Here is a 24,416-nt window from a genome sequence, read left to right as displayed (position 1 = left end):
CTTCTAGTCAAGTTGTGCCACAAACTTCTCTTCTCCCCAATCCTATTCAGTACCTCCTCATTAGTTACGTGATCTACCCACCTTATCTTCAGCATTCTTCTGTAGCACCACATTTCGAAAGCTTCTAGTCTCTTCTTGTCCAAACTAGTTATCGTCCATGTTTCACTTCCATACATGGCTACACTCCATACAAATACTTTCAGAAACGACTTCCTGACACTTAAATCTATACTCGATGTTAACAAATTTCTCTTCTTCAGAAATGATTTCCTTGGCATTGCCCGTCTACATTTTATATCCTCTCTACTTCGACCATCATCAGTTATTTTACTCCCTAAATAGCGAAACTCCTTTACTACTTTAAGTGTCATTTCCTAATCTAATTCCCTCAGCATCACCAGATTTAATTTGACTACATTCCATTACCCTCGTTTTGCTTTTGTTGATGTTCATCTTATATCCTCCATTCAAGACACTGTCCATTCCGTTCAACTGCTCTTCCAAGTCCATTGCTGTCTCTGATAGAATTACAATGTCATCGGCAAACCTCAAAGTTTTTATTTCTTCTCCATTGATTTTAATACCTACTCCGAATTTTTCTTTTGTTTCCTTTACTGCTTGCTCAATATACAGATTGAATAACATCGGGGAGAGGCTACAACCCTGTCTCACTCCTTTCCCAACCACTGCTTCCCTTTCATGCCCCTCGACTCATAACTGCCATCTGGTTTCTGTACAAATTGTAAATAGCCTTCCGCTCCCTGTATTTTACCCCTGCCACCTTCAGAATTTGAAAGAGTATTCCAGTCAACATTGTCAAAAGCTTTCTCTAAGTCTACAAATGCTAGAAACGTAGGTTTGCCTTTTCTTAATCTTTCTTCTAAGATAAGTCGTAAGGTTAGTATTGCCTCACGTGTTCCAAAATTTCTACGGAATCCAGACTGATCTTCCCCGAGGTCCGCTTCTACCAGTTTTTCCATTTGTCTGTAAAGAATTCGAGTTAGTATTTTGCGACTGTGACTTATTAAACTGATAGTTCAGTAATTTTCACATCTGTCAACACCTGCTTTCTTTGGGATTGGAATTATTATATTCTTCTTGAAGTCTGAGGGTATTTCGCCTGTCTCATACATCTTGCTCACCAGATGGTAGAGTTTTGTCATGACTGGCTCTCCCAAGGCCATCAGTAGTTCTAATGGAATGTTGTCTACTCCCGGGGCCTTGTTTCGACTCAGGTCTTTCAGTGCTCTGTCAAACTCTTCACGCAGTATCTTATCTCCCATTTCGTCTTCATCTACATCCTCTTCCATTTCCATAATATTGTCCTCAAGTACATCGCCCTTGTATAGACCCTCTATATACTCCTTCCACCTTTCTGCTTTCCCTTCTTTCCTTAGAACTGGGTTCCCATCTGAGCTCTTGATGTTCATACAAGTGGTTCTCTTATCTCCAAAGGTCTCTCTAATTTTCCTGTAGGCAGTATCTATCTTACCCCTAGTGAGACAGGCCTCTACATCCTTACATTTGTCCTCTAGCCATCCCTGCTTAGCCATTTTGCACTTCCTGTCGATCTCATTTTTGAGACGTTTGTATTCCTTTTTGCCTGCTTCATTTACTGCATTTTTATATTTTCTCTTTTCATCAATTAAATTCAATATTTCTTCTGTTACCCAAGGATTTCTATTAGCCCTCGTCTTTTTACCTACTTGATCCTCTGCTGCCTTCACTACTTCATCCCTCAGAGCTACCCATTCTTCTTCTACTGTATTTCTGTCCCCCATTCCTGTCAATTGTTCCCTTATGCTCTCCCTGAAACACTGTACAACCTCTGGTTCTTTCAGTTTATCCAGGTCCCATCTCCTTAAATTCCCGCCTTTTTGCAGTTTCTTCAGTTTCAATCTGCAGTTCATAACCAATAGATTGTGGTCAGAATCCACATCTGCCCCTGGAAATGTCTTACAATTTAAAACCTGGTTCCTAAATCTCTGTCTTACCATTATGTAATCTATCTGATACCTTTTAGTATCTCCAGGATTCTTCCAGGTATACAACCTTCTTTCATGATTCTTGAACGAAGTGTTAGCTATGATTAAGTTATGCTCTGTGCAAAATTCTACAAGGCGGCTTCCTCTTTCATTTCTTCCCCCCAATCCATATTCACCTACTATGTTTCCTTCTCTCCCTTTTCCTACTGATGAATTCCAGTCACCCATGACTATTAAATTTTCGTCTCCCTTCACTACCTGAATAATTTCTTTTATCTCGTCATACATTTCATCAATTTCTTCATCATCTGCAGAGCTAGTTGGCATATAAACTTGTACTACTGTAGTAGGTATGGGCTTTGTGTCTATCTTGGCCACAATAATGCGTTCACTATGCTGTTTGTAGTAGCTAACCCGCACTCCTATTTTTTTATTCATTATTAAACCTACTCCTGCATTACCCCTATTTGATTTTGTATTTATAACCCTGTAATCACCTGACCAAAAGTCTTGTTCCTCCTGCCACCGAACTTCACTAATTCCCACTATATCTAACTTTAACCTATCCATTTCCCTTTTTAAATTTTCTAACCTACCTGCCCGATTAAGGGATCTGACATTCCACGCTCCGATCCGTAGAATGCCAGTTTTCTTGCTCCTGATAACGACGTCCTCTTGAGTAGTCCCCGCCCGGAGATCCGAATGGGGGACTATTTTACCTCCGGAATATTTTACCCAAGAGGACGCCATCATCATTTAATCATACAATAAAGCTGCATGTCCTCGGGAGAAATTACGGCTGTAGTTTCCCCTTGCTTTCAGCCATTTGCAGTACCAGCACAGCAAGGCCGATTTGGTTAATGTTACAAGGCCAGATCCGTCAATCATCCAAACTGTTGGCCCTGTAACTACTGAAAAGGCTGCTGCCCCTCTTCAGGAACCACATGTTTGTCTGGCCTCTCAACAGATACCTCTCCGTTGTGGTTGCACCTACGGTACGGCGATCTGTATCGCTGAGGCACGCAAGCCTCCCCACCAACGGCAAGGTCCATGGTTCATTTACAGAAAATAAAATATCTGAAAAACTATACATTATTTTTTCAAAATTAATAATTCAGCATAAAAGCAGAATATATCTCTGCGTTCTGTGAAAAAAATCAAGAGTATCGTCCAAATAACAAATGAGAAAATGTTCCTAACGTTTAGCTCAATTTAACATTGTAAGCATAGTGCGTTCCGTATACCCTTAAATACGCGGGCTGCGTCTTGTAGCGCTGTTCCCGAGGCAGCGGCGGTTCCTTCGTGACATCACAGGCTCAGCCAATGGCAGGACAGAACGCTTACTGCTCAACCGTATTTTTTTTTTAAGGACCTTGAGTACCTGCTAACACCTGGTCTTGTGCGCGTCGTGTTGTGTGAACTGCATTATCTCAGTGCCTGCTTCTTTGTTTCCACTACGAGTGTGTGATAAATTACTGTAGTGACTTCAGTGTACAAAATGTTCGAAAATAAAAGCGTGGTCGTCCTAGAGTTCGTAGTCCGAAATCATCTTCGAAGAAAGTTGGGCAAGGAATAGCATTGAGAGGACAATCGCGCAAATACGTCTGCAACGTAAGACAATATTTTGAGATGGACAGGGAGAAGGGAGGGCCTCTTCTTTCCGTTAATAAGGTAGTTGAGAGGACTGCTACAGCATTAAGAATAAGCAGAACAACCGTTATAAACATAAGCAAAGAGCAAAATGAAAAGCTGAATACACATTCCGGGCCATCAAATCTTAACTCCAAGCCGCCACGTCCGGAAACTCCGGGGAATAAACGACGCGTCGAGAAACGACGCGTCGAGAAACGTGTGACGAATGTTGATTCTTTCGAACAGGATGCGATTTGCAGACATTTGTATGCATATTATCACCGTAGAGAGCATCCAACGTTACAAAAACTGCATGTAATGCTTGAAGAAGCTGGTCTTTTTGTTGGCAGTAAGTCATCTCTTCGGCTGGTTTTATTAAACCTGGGATTTAACTACAAAAAATTAAGTGGTCGTACAGTTCTCTTGGAATGGCAAGATATTGCTGCTTGGCGACGCCGATTTTTGCGGCAAGTAAAGGACATTGAATTCGGTGATTTAATGTGGCTAGATGAAACATGGGTGAATTCTGGTCATACACTGCAGGCAGGTTGGTCTGACGGATCACAAGAAGGAATGGCAATACCTGTTGGGAAAGGAAGCAGAATTATTGTTGTTCATGCAGGTACCGTCCGTGAGTTTGTCCCTGGCTGTTTACATGTTTTCTGGTCAGAGAGAACCTCAGATTTTCACGAGGAAATGAACTACGCCACCTTACTACGATGGTTTGAAAATTCAGTGTTACCGAATTTGGAGAAACCGTCGTACATCATTATTGACAATGCGCCATATCACACTGTTGTAAAGGACAAAACCCCAACGCTATCTCCTAGAAAAGACTAAATTATACAGTGGTTACGGCGAAATAATATAAAATTCGATGACGGAACGAAAAAAGTGGAACTATTGGAACTTGTGTCACAACATAAGCCACGACACCCGACACACGTTGTAGATGAAGTTGCCAACAAACATGGAAATTCTGTAACTAGATTACCTCCCTATCATTGTCACTTTAATGCTATAGAGCTAATATGGGCCCAAATCAAGGGGTACATAGCACGTGAAAACAAGACATTCAGGCTTTCAGAAATGGAAAGACTTTTACACGAAGCTGTTTCTAAAGTAACTGTGGAAAACTTGAGTAATGTAGTACATACAAAAGCTGTCATTCAGGAGGCACGGAATTACGAATCCTTATTGGAAGATAGTGTTTCCGAATAATTAGTTATTACCGTCGAGGAGTCATCTGAAAGTTCTAGCGACAGATATAAGCGGCGTTTTCCAGGTGTCTGACACAGAACACGTCGAGGGATGGTAAGTTGGGAAAAAGGAAAGTATCTTTTGGTGGTGTTGATCTCGTTGTCTTGGTATTTTGAGTTGTGATTTGTTGCGAAATTCATGGCACAAGACGAAACTGTAACTAACGGCGGTATATGTGCTGCTTTCTCCCACCCCGCGTAAGTTATATCAGCACTTCAACGGTACGCACAATACTATTCTAGTCTTGGCGAAACTGTAGCACCCACCCACTTCCAACAAGCTCTAAAAATAAATTCAAACCTTAAGTCCACGAAAGAAATTATAAAGCAAGTTGCATCTATAAAATGTAATATGTCTCTCACTTAGAAGCACAAATGTGTATGCTCGGATGTGAGAAGTACGCTTTCTCAGTGTTTCACACAAGGACAAATTTGCAGTCAAAGAAGAGGAATCAAGTAAAGTGGTGCTCAGAGGATATTGCAAATGCTCTTACATTGAGAGCTTCGCCTCCTATAGCATATGCGTATTTCAGAAGGAAAAATTATCCATTTCCTTGCAGGTCAACACCCCAGACATGGACGAAACAGTTCAAGTCCCAACCAGGTATTTTGAAACCAGTTTTGGAGTTAAAGGTATGTCAGAAATGTTCACATCAGAGGCGATTGGTGTCCTCAGCTTCGACGAGATGAACATTGACGATTGTGTGACTTACGATTCGTCCAACGATGTAGTACTCGGACCAGACAACAATGTCCTCCAAGTCGTCATGGTTCGCAGCTTGTTTTCAAAGTGGAAGCAGACAGTGTATTATGACACTGATGTTGCAATGTCTAGTGATTTGTTGCAGAATGTCATAAAATAAGTTGAAACAGCACAGGAATCCATATACTAGCTGTTACGTGTGACATGGGACCAAAAAAATATAAATGTGTGGAAGCAACTTGGAGAGTCTATATCCAAGACTTTTTTCAAACCCTGTTGATCATAGCACAAAATACGAGGTTATTTTTGTTGTTCCAAATTTGCTTAAATTATTAAGAAATCATTTTCTTGATGACGGAATCACTTTGCCTGATGGTACTGTGACTACAAAAATTATTATAGAAGATCTTATTAGACATCAGAAAGGCGATCTTTCGATCAATCATCACATATCGGAGGTTCACATTAGCGTTAGGTGGACGTGATCGTCAATGTCCGAAGGGCTGCACAGCTATTTTCACGTCGCACTGCCCAAGCTGTGAGATATACTCTGCGTGAAGATCGTGAAGGAAGCTTCACTGTGGTGGTGAACGATGTTTACGATGTGCTGAACTCTAGATACCCACAAGATGAGAAAGCTCCCCTTAGAAGTGGTTACGGGTTGAATTTCAGAAGTCAGGAAAACTCTCTAAAAAGATTTCTTGAAATGTGTTCTAATATGCTAGTAGGGAAAAGAAACTGTCTACTCCCGTTTCAGAAGGGATTCATTATACCAATAAATTCACTTTTTGGACTTTACAATGATAAGAAAAATTCCGGAGCTACTTATAATATCGACGGCTCCAAGTATTAACAAGGTAAGTCTGAAATGGCTAAATTGAGTTACGATGCTCGGCAGAATTGTTGCCTTCGTACTTTTCCCCTGTATAAGTATCGTATCTCGAGCGCCGCAACTTAGAATATCGTAAGACAGCTAAGGGGCTCTCACCAATGTTAATGATCGCAAGTTATGTTACGATGTTTTTCCTGGGAGAATTGTAGCAGAACAAATATCGTAAGTTTAGTTACGATGTCTCTACAGGGAAATTTTACTGTGTAGATGTATGCGATTTTTTCACTCGCCCATTAAGTTGGTAGCATTGTCCTCCCAGGTTGTTTGTAGCCAACAATAAGTATGTTCATTGTAGATGTGGTCATCAGTCAGGGTTGTGACATGCACGAGAATTCTCGTACGCATACGAGAATTTCGTCATTTGTAAGATGTACGAGAATTTTGCCTAAAACTTTTTTTTAGCGTTTAATCCAATCTTTGCAGAAACAGACAATGTCTTATGGGATAACAGCAATCAGTGATTTTATAATGTTACTTAAAATCCGTCTTGATTGCAAATTTTATATTCATATGACCGGTTTCGTTTCATTCAGAACCGTCTTCAGATCTGATATTTCAGTTACAGGAGTAATCCGTCACACGTGATGCAGCATGTGAAAGTTGCTGGATTTGGACGGATTACTCCTGTAACTGAGTTATCAGATCTGAAGATGGTTCTGAATGAACCGAAACCGGTCATACGAATAAAAAATTTGCAATCAAGACGGATTTTAAGTAACATTATTTAATCCGATCGATAACTGGAGTCATTACAGACGACTTACTCTATCCTATCCTATCCTAACTTAGTCTACAGACATCACAGAAACATACATCATGCCCACGGGGGAACTCTAACCTTAGTAGTAGCGGGCTCATGGCTCGTGACACCACACCAAGTCGTGTGGCTATGGAGGCGGGTCCAAATTTTTTACCAAATATACATTACACACATTTGTTTGGAAAATAATCAATTCATCTGTTATATTTTAAAAATGATTAGAAACTGTTACGAATCCATGCAGTCTGTCAACAAATTTCAGACAGGAGAGAGCGCCAAACTACCGACATGACAAAACGATTAAAGTCGAGAATGAGACTTAGTTCAAAGCCAGGCCTTGGAAAATAAATAAGCTAACAATAACGAATCACTTTGCTTTGCATGACATATTTCACTCAGTTCGAATTGCGGCCAACGAATCTCAAAGCACTAAATGGAACTTTAATCAAATATTATGCGAAAGCAAGTAACAGTGACTAATTACCCTACAATACTGTGGAATTGTTAAGTACAAACGAAACATTTCGTCAGACGGTATTGTTTCGCCTTCAACAAATGATACTCTTAACAATGCGTACGCATTTCGCGTATAGTCATTACGAGTACGTTTAGCTGAATTCATTTACTGTGTAGTTTCTTTTTGTAAGTGTTTCGGGTTACTGTGTGACTGAGTGGAGAAATGGGAAGTGACAGTGAATATGAAAACACAAGCACGAAACTTTCGTGCACGCTGGAGAAAAAAACGTCTAAAAAGAGGTGAAATCTCTAAGACAGAACGGCCTGTCCATCGACAACAAAAATTTCGTGATGAGTGGCTACATATGCCAGGTTTACGTAACTGGCTGGTGCGCGATAGTGATCCGCACAGGGCGCGATGCAGATATTGCAATACCAGCATGGTTTCCGAAATCCAGAATATTAAAAACCATTCCAGAAGTAAGAAGCACCTAAACATGGTGCAGTCTGCTACCGTGCGACAGCCTTCAGTTGCTCAATTTGTCACAAACGCACAATCAGTTAAGAGGAAGGTTGCTAAAGCTGAAATCAAATTATCAGCATTCTTAGCAGAACATGTGGCATTTTTAGCTGCTGACCATTTATCCGGTTTGTTAAAAGATATTTTTCCAGACTCTGATATTGCAAGGGCAATGACAAACGGCACAAAGCACGTGCCATTATTTCTAATGTTATTGGGATGTCACACAAAAGAGTGTTGGCGAAAAAACTACAACACGCCAAATTTAGCATAATGACGGACGAGTCCACAGATATCGGAACTGTGAAAAATTCCTGCGTGGCGATTCGCTTTTATGACAAAGATTCAGGTGAGTAATAATAAGAGCTAGTTTTGAAATAATAAATAATAACCAAATTAATTCTAAAATAAAATTTCCTGTTTTAAGTTACCACTTTTTATCACTTCTCCTTTTACAGGTTGTATTGAAAGTAAGTTTTGGGAGCTATATAAAGTTTATGAATATGGAGACTTAAATGTTGAGAAAGCTGTAGAAGCTCTCTACAATGGTGTAGTAAAAACGTTTCAACAGCATAACATTCCATTTGCCAATATTATTGGCTTTGGAGCAGATGGTTGCAATACTATGATGGGAGTTCGTAGTTCTGTAGCAAGCAGATTCCGAGATAGCTGCCCGGGAATTTTTGTAATGAAGTGTGTTAGTCATTCGATGCATATATGCGCAAGCGAGGCGTGCAAGAACCTTCCAAGAGCTTGTGAGGACCTCGCGAGGAATATTTACGGTTTTTTTCTAACTCAGTGCGAAGAGGCAGGCAGAGTTCAAGGAATTTCAGGTATTGTAGCATTTTATATCTCATATACTTTATTTTACGTCCGATTGTGTGGAAATAGGCTAGACATTATGTTTTATTCCAGGTATTTTTAAACTTCGAACCACACAAATTACTACATTCTTCACACACACGTTGGCTGTCAATGATCGCGGTTGTTAGGACAGCACTGGAAAACTGGGGTGCTGTAGTGCTGAACAAGTTTTCAACTGTTTACATGACTCCTTTGCAAAAATGTATTATATGTTCTTAGAGTGGATTCTACCAAAATTTACTACTTTCAACGAGTATTTAGTCTAGAGCAATAGTAATTGTTGACCTTCATGACAAGATTAAAGCTCTCTATACAGAAATACTTCTGTATTTCATGAAACGCACATATGTCATGGGGAAAAATCTCAGTGATGTTGACCCAAAAAATGCAGTTCATCATCTGGAAGATTCACAACTGTATTTATGTGTGAAAATTCTGAAGAACGTTGGCACACCAGAGATAAAGAATCACCCACATCTTATCAAGGATTTTTACCATCGATGCAGGAACTTTCTTGTGGTGGGTACACCTCGTTTGCCTGAAATCATATCTAATTTGTGTTTTATTGTTTTCTATACATTTGTGTGTCATACCTAATGAGAGCTATTAATTCTCAAATATTACAGACAGCTTCGTGCCAGATCAAATTACAGTATGATATGGAAGATACAGTGCTGTCCAAACGAGCAGCACTCAAACCTACAAATGCCCTGTCACAAAGTTTCCGATATACAACACCTTCACTCATGCCTTTAATGGAACTGTTGCCACGTATAATTCCTCCCTCAGATCTCTATTTAGCACAAACTACGGATGACCAGTGGAGGTGTCTCCCTCTGGTTTTGGCTTGTCTCCCAGACTCACTACAAAAGGAACAATCACCGGATAAAATGTGGAATATATTAAATAATGAATCTGAAGAATTTAAGGAATTGAGCATTTTCGCTCTCTCAATTTTGAGTTTACCTCATTCAAACGCAGACTGCGAAAGAGTTTTTTCTAAGGTATGTAAAGCAATGAAGCTAATAACTAGTTAATAATATGATTTCATACTTGTCAGGTTATTGAAGTTTCATGTTCAACTTCAGGTAAACCTCTTGAAAACCAAAATTAGGAACAGACTCCAAACCAGTACACTGAATGGAGCACTTCTTGCCTCTGAATGCATTAAAGAACGATCAAGAAACAATGGAACATGTGTAACTTTTGAGCCAACTCACGAAATGTACGAGAAAATGACGTCAGACACACTTTATAAAATGAAACAGGAAGAAGATGTAGACATCGAATTTGTTTCATAATTACAAATTCTTGTTCATAGTTTTATTCATTTGCAACCAAGGTTTTGTAAAGCTATGTATATAGCAAATTGTACTGTCTTCCTAACACTGTGGTAGGAATTGGAACTCTCATAAGAATATGTTCAAAAGGAACCCAACACCTGTCTGCCAAACGTGGCCAATGAAATGATCTCGCTGGTGCCATGAAGTTCACAACATTCTAACACGTCTTCAATTATTTACCTGGGAACAGAAAAATATCTCTGGCATACAATCATTCTATGTTTCAAAAGGTGAGGGGAAATCAGTCGAAGAGTTGCTAAAAAGCATACTAGAACACGTTAAAACTGTTGCAGGCACAAGGAGCCATCATCAGTTCTCTCCAGTGGACTGATGATGTGCAGGTGAGCAGACTGTCTGTTTATAACTATAGGTTCATGCACAACATGTGTCTTCACAGTGTGTGACTCAGGATTCAGAAGCAAAAGCAGCAACATACAACCAGGTTGCTATGTTATTGCTGTTTATGACGACGAATGGTACTTAGGATGTGTTGCTGAGTGCTGTGAAGCAGAAGGTGATGTATTTGTGAACTTCATGGCACCAGCAGGACCAGCAAGATCATTTCATTGGCCACGTTTGGCAGACAGGTGTTGGATAAGAATAGGCAGAACAGTTTACGATACGTTTTTACAAAATTGTGTTGTAGAACAATGGCCACATCACTAAATACATCTGTCAGCTTCCATTGTACACAAATGTCTTGCAATAACATGCTGAAATTTTGAGATATATATAATTATGGTCTACTTAAAATGCATGTTTTTCAGGTAATTTTTCAATTTTTTGTATATTCGTGTGCATGTAACTCAGTTTTTGTGACTGATATGGGCATGATGAGTTCTGTGTGTGTTTAGGCCATATTAAGCTTACCACAAAAAAATTTATATCCTTTTTGAGTGAATTATATTTGGCACAGAGGGCACCTACAATATGTACCCTTTGACGTATTACAAATTTTTAATCACATTTTGGAATTTTTTATTTTCCCTCAGGAATATGTTGTCGGTGTTTTGATTCATGGAGTGTGTTCTCTAAATGGATGTTACTGGGTTGTAAAAATTTCACTGGACTCTGTGGAATAGTTCCAAAGTTTTTAAGACCTGATGTTGGGTCTGAAGACAGATTGCCAGATGCAGGTTGCAATTTCCGGGTCACGCCACCTTCTTTCACAAGTCATAATTCTGGAACTAATTGGCAGGGGAAACTAATAAATTCACTTAAAAGCAAAAACTCACATGGAATTGATGGCATTTCCAGCAAAATACTGAAAGCTTGTTCCCAACAGATAAGTAGGATTCTCAGCCACTTGTGTAATAGCTCTCTGAAACAGGGCATTTTTCCTGATAGACTGAAATATGCTATTGTTAAACCTTTGCATAAAAAAGGGGATAGGTCTGATGTCAACAACTATCATCCAATCTCTCTTCTAACAGTTTTATCCAAAACTTTTGAGAAAGTAATGTATTTAAGAGTAGCTTCACATATCTGTAAAAATGAAGTACTAACAAAATGTCAGTTTGGTTTTCAGAAAGGCTTTTCAACAGAGAATGTCCTTTGTTGTTTTTGATATATACTAATGACTTGCCATTCTATATTCATGAAGATGCAAAGCTAGTTCTTTTTGCTGGGGCGGCTCCCCGGAGGGAGGGGGCGGCTCTCCCTCTGAAGAGGTGTCTCCTCTCCTCTAGCTTCTCAGTACATATACTCTCTTATGAAATTTGTTATTAACAATCAAACCCATTCTTGCTGAATATATTATTCTTATAGTCAGCAGCTATTCATCGTGAGCTTTGTGCCGTGTACGGACCAAGAGTTATGAGTGAAGGAGTTGTCCGTGAATGGGTACGTTTATTTAAAAGTGGACGAGGAAACGTTCATGATGAAGAGAGGAGTGGTAGACCATCATTGGTGACTGACGAACTCGTTCAGACAGTTGATGCAAAAGTTCGTGAAAATCGACGTTTCTCAATGTCGGAGTTGTCTACTGGTTTTCCACAGATTTCTAAGACTCTCTTGTACGAGATAGTGACAGCAAGATTGGGTTACCGTAAGTTCTGTGCACGATGGGTGCCCAAAATTCTTACCGACCACCACAAAACTCAAAGAATGGCCTCTGCATTAGACTTTCTGTCACGTTATGAGGACGAAGGAGAACCATTGTTAAACAGAATCGTGACCGGTGACGAAACCTGGATTAAGTACGTGAACCCTGAGACAAAAGAACAATCAAAGATGTGGGCACATTCAAATTCGCCTACCAAACCAAGAAAAGCCTCGCAAGATTTTTCTGCCAGAAAACTGATGGCAACGGTGTTTTGGGATGCCAAAGGGGTGTTGTTGGTTGAATTCATGGAACGTGGTACGACCATTAATCAAGACGTGTACTGTGAAACAATAAAAAAGTTACGACGGGCTATACAGAACAAACGCCGTGGTATGCCGACTTCCGGTATCGTTTTTTTGCACGATAACGCCCGTCCTCACTCTGCTCGCAGAACAACGGCCCTTCTTGAGTCCTTCAATTGGGACGTTATCAACCATCCACCTTACAGCCCAGACCTGGCGCCAAGTGATTATCACCTCTTCATGCATTTGAAGAAATGGCTCGGGTCACAGCGGTTTGATGACGACGAAGAGCTCAAAGATGCGGTCACAGGCTGGCTCCAGGCACAAGCGGGTGATATGCAGAAGGAATTTCAAAGCTTGTGAAGAGATACGGTAAGTGCCTCAATCGCTATGGAGACTATGTAGAAAAATTGTGCAAAGATGTAGTTGTAAGATGTATATATTAAAAAAATTTTATTTAACTTGGTGTATTTTTTTAAATCAACCGGAGGTTACTTTCTGAACGGCCCTCGTAATGTTAACAAGAAGTGTGCTCAACCCTGCGAGCGCGAAGCTAAGTTATATGGGAAGAGACGTGAAAACGATTTAGCAATCTCCTCTACTCTACAAACAGTGAGTCTGGCTGCTGCGTGACTTAACAAGTCGCTGACCAATGAGAGCGCAGTAAGCCAATGTGGTATACCTTTTTTATTGTGTGTTCCTTGGAGTGATCTTTTGCAATGGTGAAAAGAAGTCTTATCAGATTCAGAGATTGAGCTGCAGCTTTTAGACAGTCTTAGAAAAAATAGGCACAGGATAACAGCAGCAATCTTAAAAAAAACCACCCAAAGAAAAGACAAAGCCTTGCTTCCCAAGTTCCATGGTATTTTTTCTAAAATTCTGTTGCCTTTTTTACAACTAAAAGTATTTCAAGCAACACATCAATGTACAATAGTGAATATGTTCTGCAAAAGAAAGTCAAAATCAGTTCACACTGTGGATATAAATATTGATTGATATTGCCCCTTATTTTATTGTTTTTTTTAATTATTTCGTTCATTAATGTAACAGTTTGAAGAATAGTTTGATAGTGATTGAGTTAGTGTCAACTTTCGTATAAAATTGTAAATTATTGTGTTTTTTGAAATAAAAAATTTAACAAATGGTTAGTGTATTAACTTGCCATGCTGACTGTCATAGGTTCAAAGCTCGTCAAACGGTATGAAGTTATTTCTGAATGTACTCAAAACAATTTGATAATCACTTTACTCACTTAAGTAGTTTAAATGTTTTTTTTCTAATTCTGTGCCACGTCTTTTCATAATTAAATTGACTATCTGCTCTTATTTTTCCTACTTTTTTAGTCTGGAACGTTCCTGTGTTGCAATCAAGTTCCCGCGAGGACTACTCACTGGACGGTAATGCAGTAGCTCATGTAACCTGTGAGATGGTAGTTTCAGGTACCCAGTAAAAAAATACAATTTGCTTTTAGCACTGAAATCTAACTTTTTCTGTGTTGAATGCCCACAGATGTCAGCTTTAATAGCCGTGAACAAAGTGATTGTGATATTAGTTCTGCAGCAGATTGTTGACCGTTGTTTTTTCGGATACATTGCACATCATGAAGTTGTGGTTAGCTTAGGACACGAGTTTGAATTCAGAGCTATACAAAGCGACTCCTGCTGCATCTTCAGTCATTGGTCAGTTAAAACCTGCTGCTGACAGAGCCTCTCACATTTCAGACTATCTTGCGGTGGCCATTTCCAATACTTCTCCGTGTCACACATTAACCGCATTTGACGAGTGGAAATCAATAACGGGCCGAGCAAAAAAAAAAAAATTTTAGTTAGAAACCATTCTAAGTGCCACTGCCAACAACCTGGAAAGTGGACTAACTGCTACAATCCATTCTAATAGTGCGTATGTATAAGGCCCAACAGATGGCATTAGCTATATGTGCCGACTCACAGGAGAGGCTGAAGTGCCAAAAAGCTTTGCCACTGTTTGCGAGTAATGTCTGCAACAGTACTGTGCAGCCACACTCCGCTAGTTTTCTGTTAAACTCATGAAAGTACTTTGTGAAAAATGATGAATTTACACAGTGATACATGCAGAAAAAGGAAGAAGGGAGAATCAGTTCCAGATGAAAGAAAGCTTTTAAGAAGTGACAGAAAATCTTGTGCAAATAGTAAAAGCTCGTTGGCAGAAGCAAAAACTGAGCCTACAGAAGAGGTGAGCTGGGAAAGCGGTCTGGGTGGCGACTCCGGGTGGAGGTGTGTTGCCTTCCGTAACTGTTAGAACTGCCAGGAGACCCTCTGATTCCCGGAAATCTTTCTATTTATTCCGAAGTGTACTTGTGACTCAGAGGAACCTGAGTGGGATGGGGACTGCAACGTTCCATCCCATGGCCCTGGCACTCAGTAGGCCCCTTGGATGGGGTGAAGCTAACATGGGAAGGGCTGTCCATGGATGACATTAAAAGGCTAGCCCTTAATGGGCTGCAATAATCCTCACTGGGCTGCACTGGCCCATAGTGAATTATCGAAAGTGGTGGGCGAGACGTGGTTGGCCATGCTCCCCCAGTACAGTCTGCGCCAGGTATCAGAGCTTCATGACAGTTACTCTGAAACAGCCGGATAGCCACTGTGCATGCACAGTAGTGTGCAGCTGTGCCCAAATACGTTCGGCTGCCCTAAGTTTGCCACATGTGTCCATTGTGAGTATAGTACAAGTTCCACCTTTGTGTGCTTTTTCAGTATTTGTATTATTAGTGCGCAGTAACTTCATACTGAATATGATGTCTATTAGTACTTAAAAACTAAAAGGCAGAAAACTGAATAGTCAGTCATGGGAGACTGTACATTACGTTTTAATGTTTATGAGGGCTGAGTCCTCTCAGGGGACGAACATTCCAGTGGAGCAAGCTCAGCTGAGAGCTGAAATAGCAACAGGCTTTTCGCGTAGCACTATCCAGAAAATTAAAGGTGAAGGCAAGCTATCGGAATATTGCAGGAAAAGGAAATTTGAAACTCCAGATAAAAAGTGTCAAATGAATTATAGATGTTGACAGTTTTGATGAGGCCCTTGATAGGAGAATTGTTTACAACTTTTACCAGGCTGAAAAATGTGTGCCTATAGTGGTAGGAATTAAACAGAAGTTGAAAGAAGCAGACTTTCAAGGTAGCAACACTAGCGTGAGGCAGCTACTAAGGAAATTCGGTTTCCACTGGGCGTTCTGATAAGAACTTACCCTTCAGTATATCCTCTCTTCCCGTTACCCACCAGGCCTCAACCTCCGCTAATTTCAAGCAGCCGCCGCTCATACTTCACCTGTCATTCAAAAACATCTTTGCCTCTGTACTTCCGCCTCGACTGACATCTCTGCCCAAACTCTTTGCCTTTACATATGCGGGCGCGGGCGTGGGTGCAGGCGCGTGAGCGAATACCTGTCTTTTCCCCCCCTAAGGTAAGTCTTTCCACTCCCGGGATTGGAATGACTCCTTGCCCTCTCCCTTAAAACCCACATCCTTTCGTCTTTCCTTCTCCTTCCCTCTTTCCTGATGAAGCAACCGTGGGTTGCGAAAGCTTAAATTGTGTGTGTGTGTGTATCAACATACCAACGCTTTCGTTTGGTAAGTTATATCATCTTTGTTTTTACACAGATTTTAGTTATACATACTAGGCAGAGTCGTTATCTTGAGTTCTTTAAAGTGTTTTTCGCACCTTTTTCTTGGTGCTAGACATAATATATATCTGCTTTCTTCTGCCACTTGAAGATGGTACTTGAACCAATTGAGTTACCCCATAATAGCACTCCATACTGCAATTGTGAATGGAAGAAAGCAAAATATGCAGAAATTAATAAATGGTTACCAATAATGTGTCATGTTGTGCAGTAGGAAGAGAGTGTAGCAAGTTTTCTACACACGTAATTTGTATGCTTATCCCGTGTGAGTTTTTAATTGTAAATGGAATTCCAGTAATTTAACACATTTTGTGTCTTGTTTAAATGTCTTTAGATGAAGTAAACTACTTCAGTTTTTGTTTTATTTATAGATAAATGATTAGCCCTGCACCAGTCTCTGCTCATTTTAGTTGCAACTTTGTTATATTCTGAGACAGTAAAACAAAAGCTGCAAGGTATAAAGACGAACTGTTTAACAACAGGTTGTTGGACATCAGCTTGCAATGAAAGTTATATGGTTGTGACTGGACACTTCATAACTGAACACTTCCAATTACAGTCCGTACTGCTGAACTGCAGTCATTTCAGTGGTGCCCATAGAAGCCCAAATTTGCCTACAGCTTTGGTTAAAATTACAGATAAATTTAGTCTTTGTGGCGAAATTTTAATGGTGGCCACAGAGAATGCACCAAATATGAAAAATGCAGTTTCCACTATTCTAAAGTGGGAACATTTTGGTTTTTATGCCCATACACTTAACTTAGATGTGCAAGATGCACTTAAAACATTCAGAAAGTCCCAACAGAACATATGCAAAGTAAACATTAAGAAATTGATACATGACTTGCCCATAAGATGGACTTCTACCCTGTTTATGTTGGAACACATTGTTGAATTACCAGAGGCAGTAAAAATTACAGTTGTCCTTTGTAACAGGCCAACAGAACTTCCATCACCGTTAAAAGATGTGGGAAATCTGCTCTGAACTAATTTTGAAACCGTACAAGCAGGTCTCAAGGCAGCTCAGTGCAGAGAACTAACCAACTGGCAGCTTGATAAGTTAATAATCTACTTTATTTGGCTAACGTAAGTTCAGTGCCATTTTATTGTTTACTTTTATTATGTGTTGTGTAGTTTTCAGTATATCTGTCTCAATTTTCAGGTTATAGTTCTGACACATGGCCTTCAGGCAGTGTGAGACGAAATTGCCAAAATGTGGTTACGTGAAGTTTCAATGAAAGCTGTTGATGCATTGAAAGAGGGACTTACTAACCTGTTTCAGAATCTTGAGCAGAACAAATCCATTGCCCTTGCTACTCTGCTGGATCCACGATTCAAATTGCTGGCATTTCAGAACCAGACAGCAGCAGACAACACAAAGAAACAGTTAATATTGTTGCCCCGAAACCTGAAAAATGTAGGCCAACAGGTATTCAGCCTTCACAACAACCTGTTGAGCCAAATAATTTGGCAACTGAGTCTTCTCTGTGTGGGGCATATTTGATGAGTTGGTGGAATACGCACAGTCACAGGGGACAGTACAGTCATACTATTGTAGGGGTCCAAAGACATGTTGACAGCCCAGTCATCAGTAGAAATGATCTCCTGGCATGGTGCAGACAAAATCAGTTCATTTACCCAACCATTGCAGAAGTAGTGCAAGAGATTCAATGTTGTTGCAACTTCTGTGCCTTGTCAGAGGGTGTTCTCTGAAAGTGGACATTTAATAAATGACAGAAGAATCCATGCAAGCCACCAAATATACAAAAACTAATATTTTTGAATGCCAATGATACTTGTGATTAGACACTGTTGCTGGCAAGTTACACATGAGAACACAGTACATTCTTAAATGGCTCATAAACAGAATAGGTGTTTATGAACAAGAATAATTTTCATCTTCAACAAGTTTCTTACGTGCGTATATGGTCTTGCAGGAAATAGTGGACACTTGTGAAGTTTGATTACATGAAGGTAACTAAGCACTATGAACTATCCCAGCCCTTAAACAACGAATTTGGGACGAAAAATAAGGAATACCAGTCAATATGCTGCAAAATGTCATGGGAAACTTCCAGGCATGGCTGCAGAAATGCATAGATTCCAATGGAGGGCATTTGGCAGATGTTACATTCAAAAAATAATTTTTTCACTTATTATACAGTAAATGGCTACCTTTGTACTTTATATTTATAACCATTAAATTAAAAAAATAAATTTTCTTAGAGTAGTTACTTATTTAAATCTTCCCTTTTCACTGGCTAACCCTGTACATCGTTAAGTATGAGGTTGAGCGAGAATTATGCCCTATGTAAAATTAATCAGAACAAAAATTCTAATGAAGAAGGTCTTGCGCATAACTCTTCCTCGCCCAAAAAAATTCTGAAATAATGTAACCTGGCTGCACTGGAGGAATGTGAATGTCCCTCGGTAGCTGCCCAGGTCGGCACAAGCCGAGCGCTCATTCACAACAAGTGGCAGCAGGTAGTGGTGCAGCATTTGCGACACACCCTGTGCCAGTCCCTCAGCATCCTGGATTTCTCCGGTTTGGGAAATGGGCTACACCAAAGGGCTATGTGGGGTTACCTGAATCTATGAAAATCACACCCAGTGAGATTCGCACCCAACCAGAAATGTGCGAGATTCGCGCCCAGTACCTTCTCCCTTTGTGTCAGGCTTATCTGCGCCCGGGCCGTCCTAACCACCCTAATCTACCTGCTCCTTGGACACAGACACCAGCTCTTTGGGAAATAGTCCCATTAGGAGCATGCTTTAATCATTAGGTAAATACTGGCGAGTAAGGGTCAAAATGTACACGCAAGTGAATTTAATAGCTTAGCGAAGTCCAAGTAGCACATAGTTAATGTTGTGCAATGGTGAGGGTAGGAGCGGAGTGAAAGTGAACTGAGCGTGTGGAAGCTGTGCTGTATTCAAATATTAACAACTTGAATTCACTACTACCTCTTACCATTAGGACTGAGCTATTTACTGTTAAAATACGTAGCAGTAAATGCAAAGGCGTGACAGCTAGAAGTCCGTATTGGTGATATATATACGGAATTAGGAAGCGGGTCATTCCGTCAGTGGAGGGGGTTAAAACAACCGAGTCAGTTGAAAACATACCCCATTTACTGACAAAGATTCGGCAGTTCGGTCGCAAGCTGAATTGCATGGATGTTATTTCCATTTGAAAAAGTGTCTCTGGAGAAAAGTTCAAGAGTTAGGACTTACTTGTGAATACAAAGAAAATGAAGAAGTGAGATAACATGTTCGCATGTGTGCTGCGCTGGCATTTCTACGGTCTGAAGATTTATGTGATGGTTGGCTGGAGATACATTCACATCCACCGGATATCCTCAAACTTTCTGAATTTTTTTTGACTACTTCGTAGATAGATGGTTGGGAAATGAAGAAACCCCTATCAACCTTTGGAGTTGCTACAAACGGCGCCACCGAACAACCAACGCTGTAGAAGGTTGGCACAACATTAATGACATGCTTGCTAAACCAAATCCGAAAATTAGTTACGTTATTAGGTGTTTGAAAAGAGAAGCAGAAAATTCAGCTTATGCCTTATGAGGGCAGAACTGAGTATTGAAGGTAAATGGAAAAAACAGTCTACATGAAACGTGATGAAAGGTTGGGAAAAATAATAAAAAATACGAAGAGGTTGGTGAGATCGAGGACTGCTTGAAAGCCATATCCTATCTACAGAAACTTGACTGAATTTATCAGAATATGTAGTAGATACAATAGTGTTTAAATGTAAATAGCAACTTATATAAAAAACAATAAAAATTAAAAAAATATTGACGATGCTTATAAGCTGATTTTAAACACGCCTAAATTACTTTTGCTCTTTAGCCAGTCCAAAGCCTGGATAAAGTGTGATGGAAATCAGATTATTTTTAAAATACAATATGTGTTTTACAATACACCAAAACAAAAGCAAACCCTTTTCAGAGTCAACCCTTTACAATTATACTTCTCATTCCAGCGTCACCACCCCAATTCCTCGCTAGTTTTTTTTTTTTAAATTAAGAGTTAAAATTAAGTGACATTACTAATCGCCAAGTATAGAGTCACTTGATATTACTGAGTATTCAAGAAGTGTAGTTGTTATAATGAAAATGATGATTGCTGAATGGTACCGCAAGTGAAGCAGAAGAACGTAATCTCTTGTATTTACTGCAGTTTGAAGTGGTGTGTGGTAGAGACTTGATTGTCTCTCTCTCTCTCTCTCTCTCTCTCTCTCTCTGTCTCTCTGTGTGTCTGAAAACTGCAGCTCAAAAACCTCCAGGTAGCGTCCCTTAACTCTTTGGAGCACGGTGGTATACATAGTATACCACCTTTTGAAAATTTTCTTGGCTCTTTGCACAGTGGTTTAACTGCACGACCACCACTCTAATATGCTCACCTAGTTCTCTACTTATCAGACAGATGGCACTCACTGCCTATAAGGAATCAGTTCCCGCCAAGAATTGCATAGATTACAACTGTGAAAGCTGCGTGCTGAGTTGTGCATGGTTTTTGCGTGTGAATAGTGGTTTATAACGAATTTCTTGTTGCGCCTGTGTTTTTTCCATATCTTGGACGTCACAGCTACGGTATGAACCCATGTATACATTCATATGCACAATCTTCCGTTATTTATATACAATTTATTTTGGTGGTATATTATTTGTACCACCGTGCATGTAGCAGTATTCTATTGCATTTCGTTTCCTAGTATAAAATTCGAAATCCTCCGCTACAAAGTTTAGTTTTTAATTGTGTTGTGACTTATTTTAGCTCTTTCTCCATTTTGTTTTGCTTACGTATTCTTTACTTGGATTCAGGCTGTTGTTTGAAAATGAAAATGTCAAGAAGAGGCTTACGAGATGAAGAAATCGAACGATTATTGTGTGAAATTCCATCAGACGAGGATTCCACTGTTGACACCACAGATGACGAATCTGATTATGAAGCAAGCATTGTTGCGGAGGCTATTGTGTCGTCTGAAGGCGAAGTTTCAGAGAGCGAGGAAGAAAGTGAGTCCACTCCGCCAAAACGCGCTGCTGACACAGCGCCAACTTGGGGACAACAATTCAATGCTACCTCAGGAATGCAGTTCGACAGTGAATCAGGACCAAGTGCTTTTATTAGGGACATTGATGATCCAGAACCTATCGATATATTCGAAAAAATATTTCCAAAAGAGCTAGTTGAGCTAATCGTTTTCCAAACAAATTTATATGCGACGCAATCTGGCAAGTCTTTCACTCCAACAACTGACAATGAAATACGAACTTTCCTGGGAATCAACATTTTGATGGGTATAAAGCGTATGCCAGCATACAGAGACTACTGGTCTAGTGCCCCAGAACTTCATGATCGTTATATTGCATCTCTGATGGCAGTAAATCGGTTTGGATGGTTACTGAGGAACATTCATCTGAATGATAACACATTGCATCCAGAAAAAGGACACCCAGGTTATGACAAACTGTACAAGCTGCGACCAGTGATCAAGATACTATCTGAATCTTTTTCCAAGTGTTACCAACCCAGCAAACACCTAGCAATTGATGAGTCAATGATCAAATTCAAAGGCCGCAACAGTATGAAACAATACATGAGAGATAAACCCATAAAGCGTGGTTACAAAGTGTGGATGCTGTGTGACAAGACCTCTTACAACTTGAAATTTGATATTTACACCGGAAAAGTAGGTGACACAGTGCAAACAGGCCTTGGGGAGCATGTAGTGCTGAGTTTGTCCTCTGAACTCGTAAATAAAGGCCATTATCTTTATTTCGACAACTATTTCAATAGCTATAACTTGTTGGCTGGTTTACAGCAGAGAAACATATATGCCTGTGGGACAGTTCAACCAACAAGGAAACATTTACCCAAATTAAAAACAGACAAAGAATTAAGCAGAGGTGAATTTGACTGGAGGGTCAGCAACTGTGGCATCCTCTACTTGAAGTGGAAAGATAAGAGAGCTGTTCATCTCCTTTCAAATTTTCACAGTCCTGAAGTTACTACAGTGACTCGCCGTGAAAGAGATGGTTCACGCATAGAGCTACCTTGTCCTCAAGCAGTGATGGATTACAATGCACACATGAACAATGTCGACAAGTTCGACCAACTGAAAAAATCATATGAAATAAGCCGGAGAAGTAAAAAGTGGTGGCACCGAATATTCTTTCACCTGCTTGATGTCAGTATCGTCAACAGCTATATAATTTGGAAGGAACTAGGCGATAGAGAAAAAATGACTGCCAAAGTCTTCAGGATGAGTATCCTGCAAAGCTTAGTAACCCAGAAAACACCATTGAGGCCATCTAGACTTCATGAGAGTCAAGTCCACGTAAAGAAAAACAAGCCATATGTTTCCTCACGCCAGCGTCTCGACAATTCATCCCACCAGCCAGAGCGTACTACCGCCAGACGTTGTGCGAAATGCAGTACAAAAAAGAAGCAAGTGCGCACTTTCTGGATGTGCGCTGAATGCAAAGTGCCTTTGTGCCTTAGCAAAACAAAAAGGTGCTTTCAAGATTTTCACAAAAAGGAATAAGAAACATATTTTATTTGTAAGGTTTGTAATTTGATTTTGTATTGTAAATGACCAATTGCCAGAAATAAAATTATTTTACATTAATTATACTAATTATTACTGCTTAGAGTAGAATTTAAAGGTGAGTTACAAGCACAAACCAAGATATCTCAAAAACTTTAGGTACGGCCCTAAGTGGCATGGTGGTATATTATATATACCACCATCTAAAACCAAAATCAATACAATAAAAAATTTTAATTCATGTTTTCCTTTATTAGCAACCCCACCAGACATAGAAAATGCATGTTTTATTAAAAAATTAATTAAACATAAAATCTGTGCATCAAAGAGTTAACTCTTGTCTGCCGAGCACGGGGATTAGCGGACCCGTCCTCGACCCTTTCTACGCGCATTTTTCAGTACACCGGGTTCCCTATCATGGTGTTTCCTAAAAGGGTGCAGCAAGTAGCTAAGTTGTCCCAAGCAACCGGTTCCGTAACGAGGTATTTCAGACCTAAGCAGAGTTTTTGCAACAATTTCTTATCAACTGTAAGTTTCCTCTTGTGATTTACATTTATTTTGAAAATTATGCACTGTCTCATCAAGTTTTACAGTGGCCTTGTACCTAGGTCTAGAAGTGGCCCTAGATACAAATGTACATAATAATATGCAAATGTGATTGTAAGAACCTCAAGTTATTTGATAACCTAAAAGAACTACACATAAAAAATAATAGATTAAATTCCACTTTGTAGGAGACCCAGTACTTGCAAAGCCGCCATTATTGGCGGACAAAACAAGAGCAGCCGTTTCTGAAAAGTACAGGGCGAATGCAGCTGCCCTCAGGTAAGCACATATTTGCACTATCTTGTTTTGAGGCTTTTGAATCTTAAATTTTGTGAAAATATTTTGTGTGAGATTGTTTTTTTTTCCAGAAATGCCATCGCTACTGCACCAGTAACACCTAAGCCCAACCAGGAGTAGTTAAATAAAAAGTTGTTGAAAATAGCCGGTCAGAATGGCACAGCAGACGAAGTCGAAAAGCTCTTTGAGCAAGGCGCAGACACCTGGGCAAGAGAGTGGCTAAATAATACAGCATTACATTTGGCAGCAATGTCAGGAGACCCTCTTTTCATCCATGGTATAATAGCATATGGGGCAGACCTTGATGCAAGTGATTATGGAGAGTTCACACCTCTACATTATACAGTACAAAACAACCAAACTGCTTCACTGCACATACTCCTCAAGGCATGTGCTGATCCTAATGTAGTTTCATATGATGGATGGACACCTTTGCTAGTGGCCAGATGCTATGGACTTTAAGAGGCAGCCAGACTGCTTTTGAGATATAATGCTAATACTAGCATCGAAGATGGTGGTCATACGCCACCATATCGTTGTGCTGCGGGAAAGCATTACACAGAACTGGCACTCATTTTGCAGAG

The 24,416-nt window shown here is 40.0% G+C and overlaps 1 protein-coding gene across 1 annotated transcript; it reads left to right on the top strand.

The window, feature by feature from the left end:
* The first annotated feature begins 8,480 nt into the window (after window positions 1-8,480).
* On the top strand, window positions 8,481-23,952 carry LOC126456203 (piggyBac transposable element-derived protein 4-like). Its single transcript, XM_050091960.1, has 5 exons — window positions 8,481-8,556; window positions 8,666-8,677; window positions 21,263-22,177; window positions 23,724-23,814; window positions 23,904-23,952. The coding sequence occupies exons 1-5, from the start codon at window positions 8,481-8,483 to the stop codon at window positions 23,950-23,952; spliced, it is 1,143 nt and encodes a 380-aa protein (XP_049947917.1).
* Window positions 23,953-24,416: the final 464 nt, after the last annotated feature.

The sequence above is a fragment of the Schistocerca serialis genome, chromosome 1 (genome assembly GCF_023864345.2).
Source record: "Schistocerca serialis cubense isolate TAMUIC-IGC-003099 chromosome 1, iqSchSeri2.2, whole genome shotgun sequence".
NCBI lineage: Eukaryota > Metazoa > Arthropoda > Insecta > Orthoptera > Acrididae > Schistocerca > Schistocerca serialis.
Note: the sequence above shows the minus strand (reverse complement) of the source record. Positions and strands in the feature narration are given on the sequence as shown.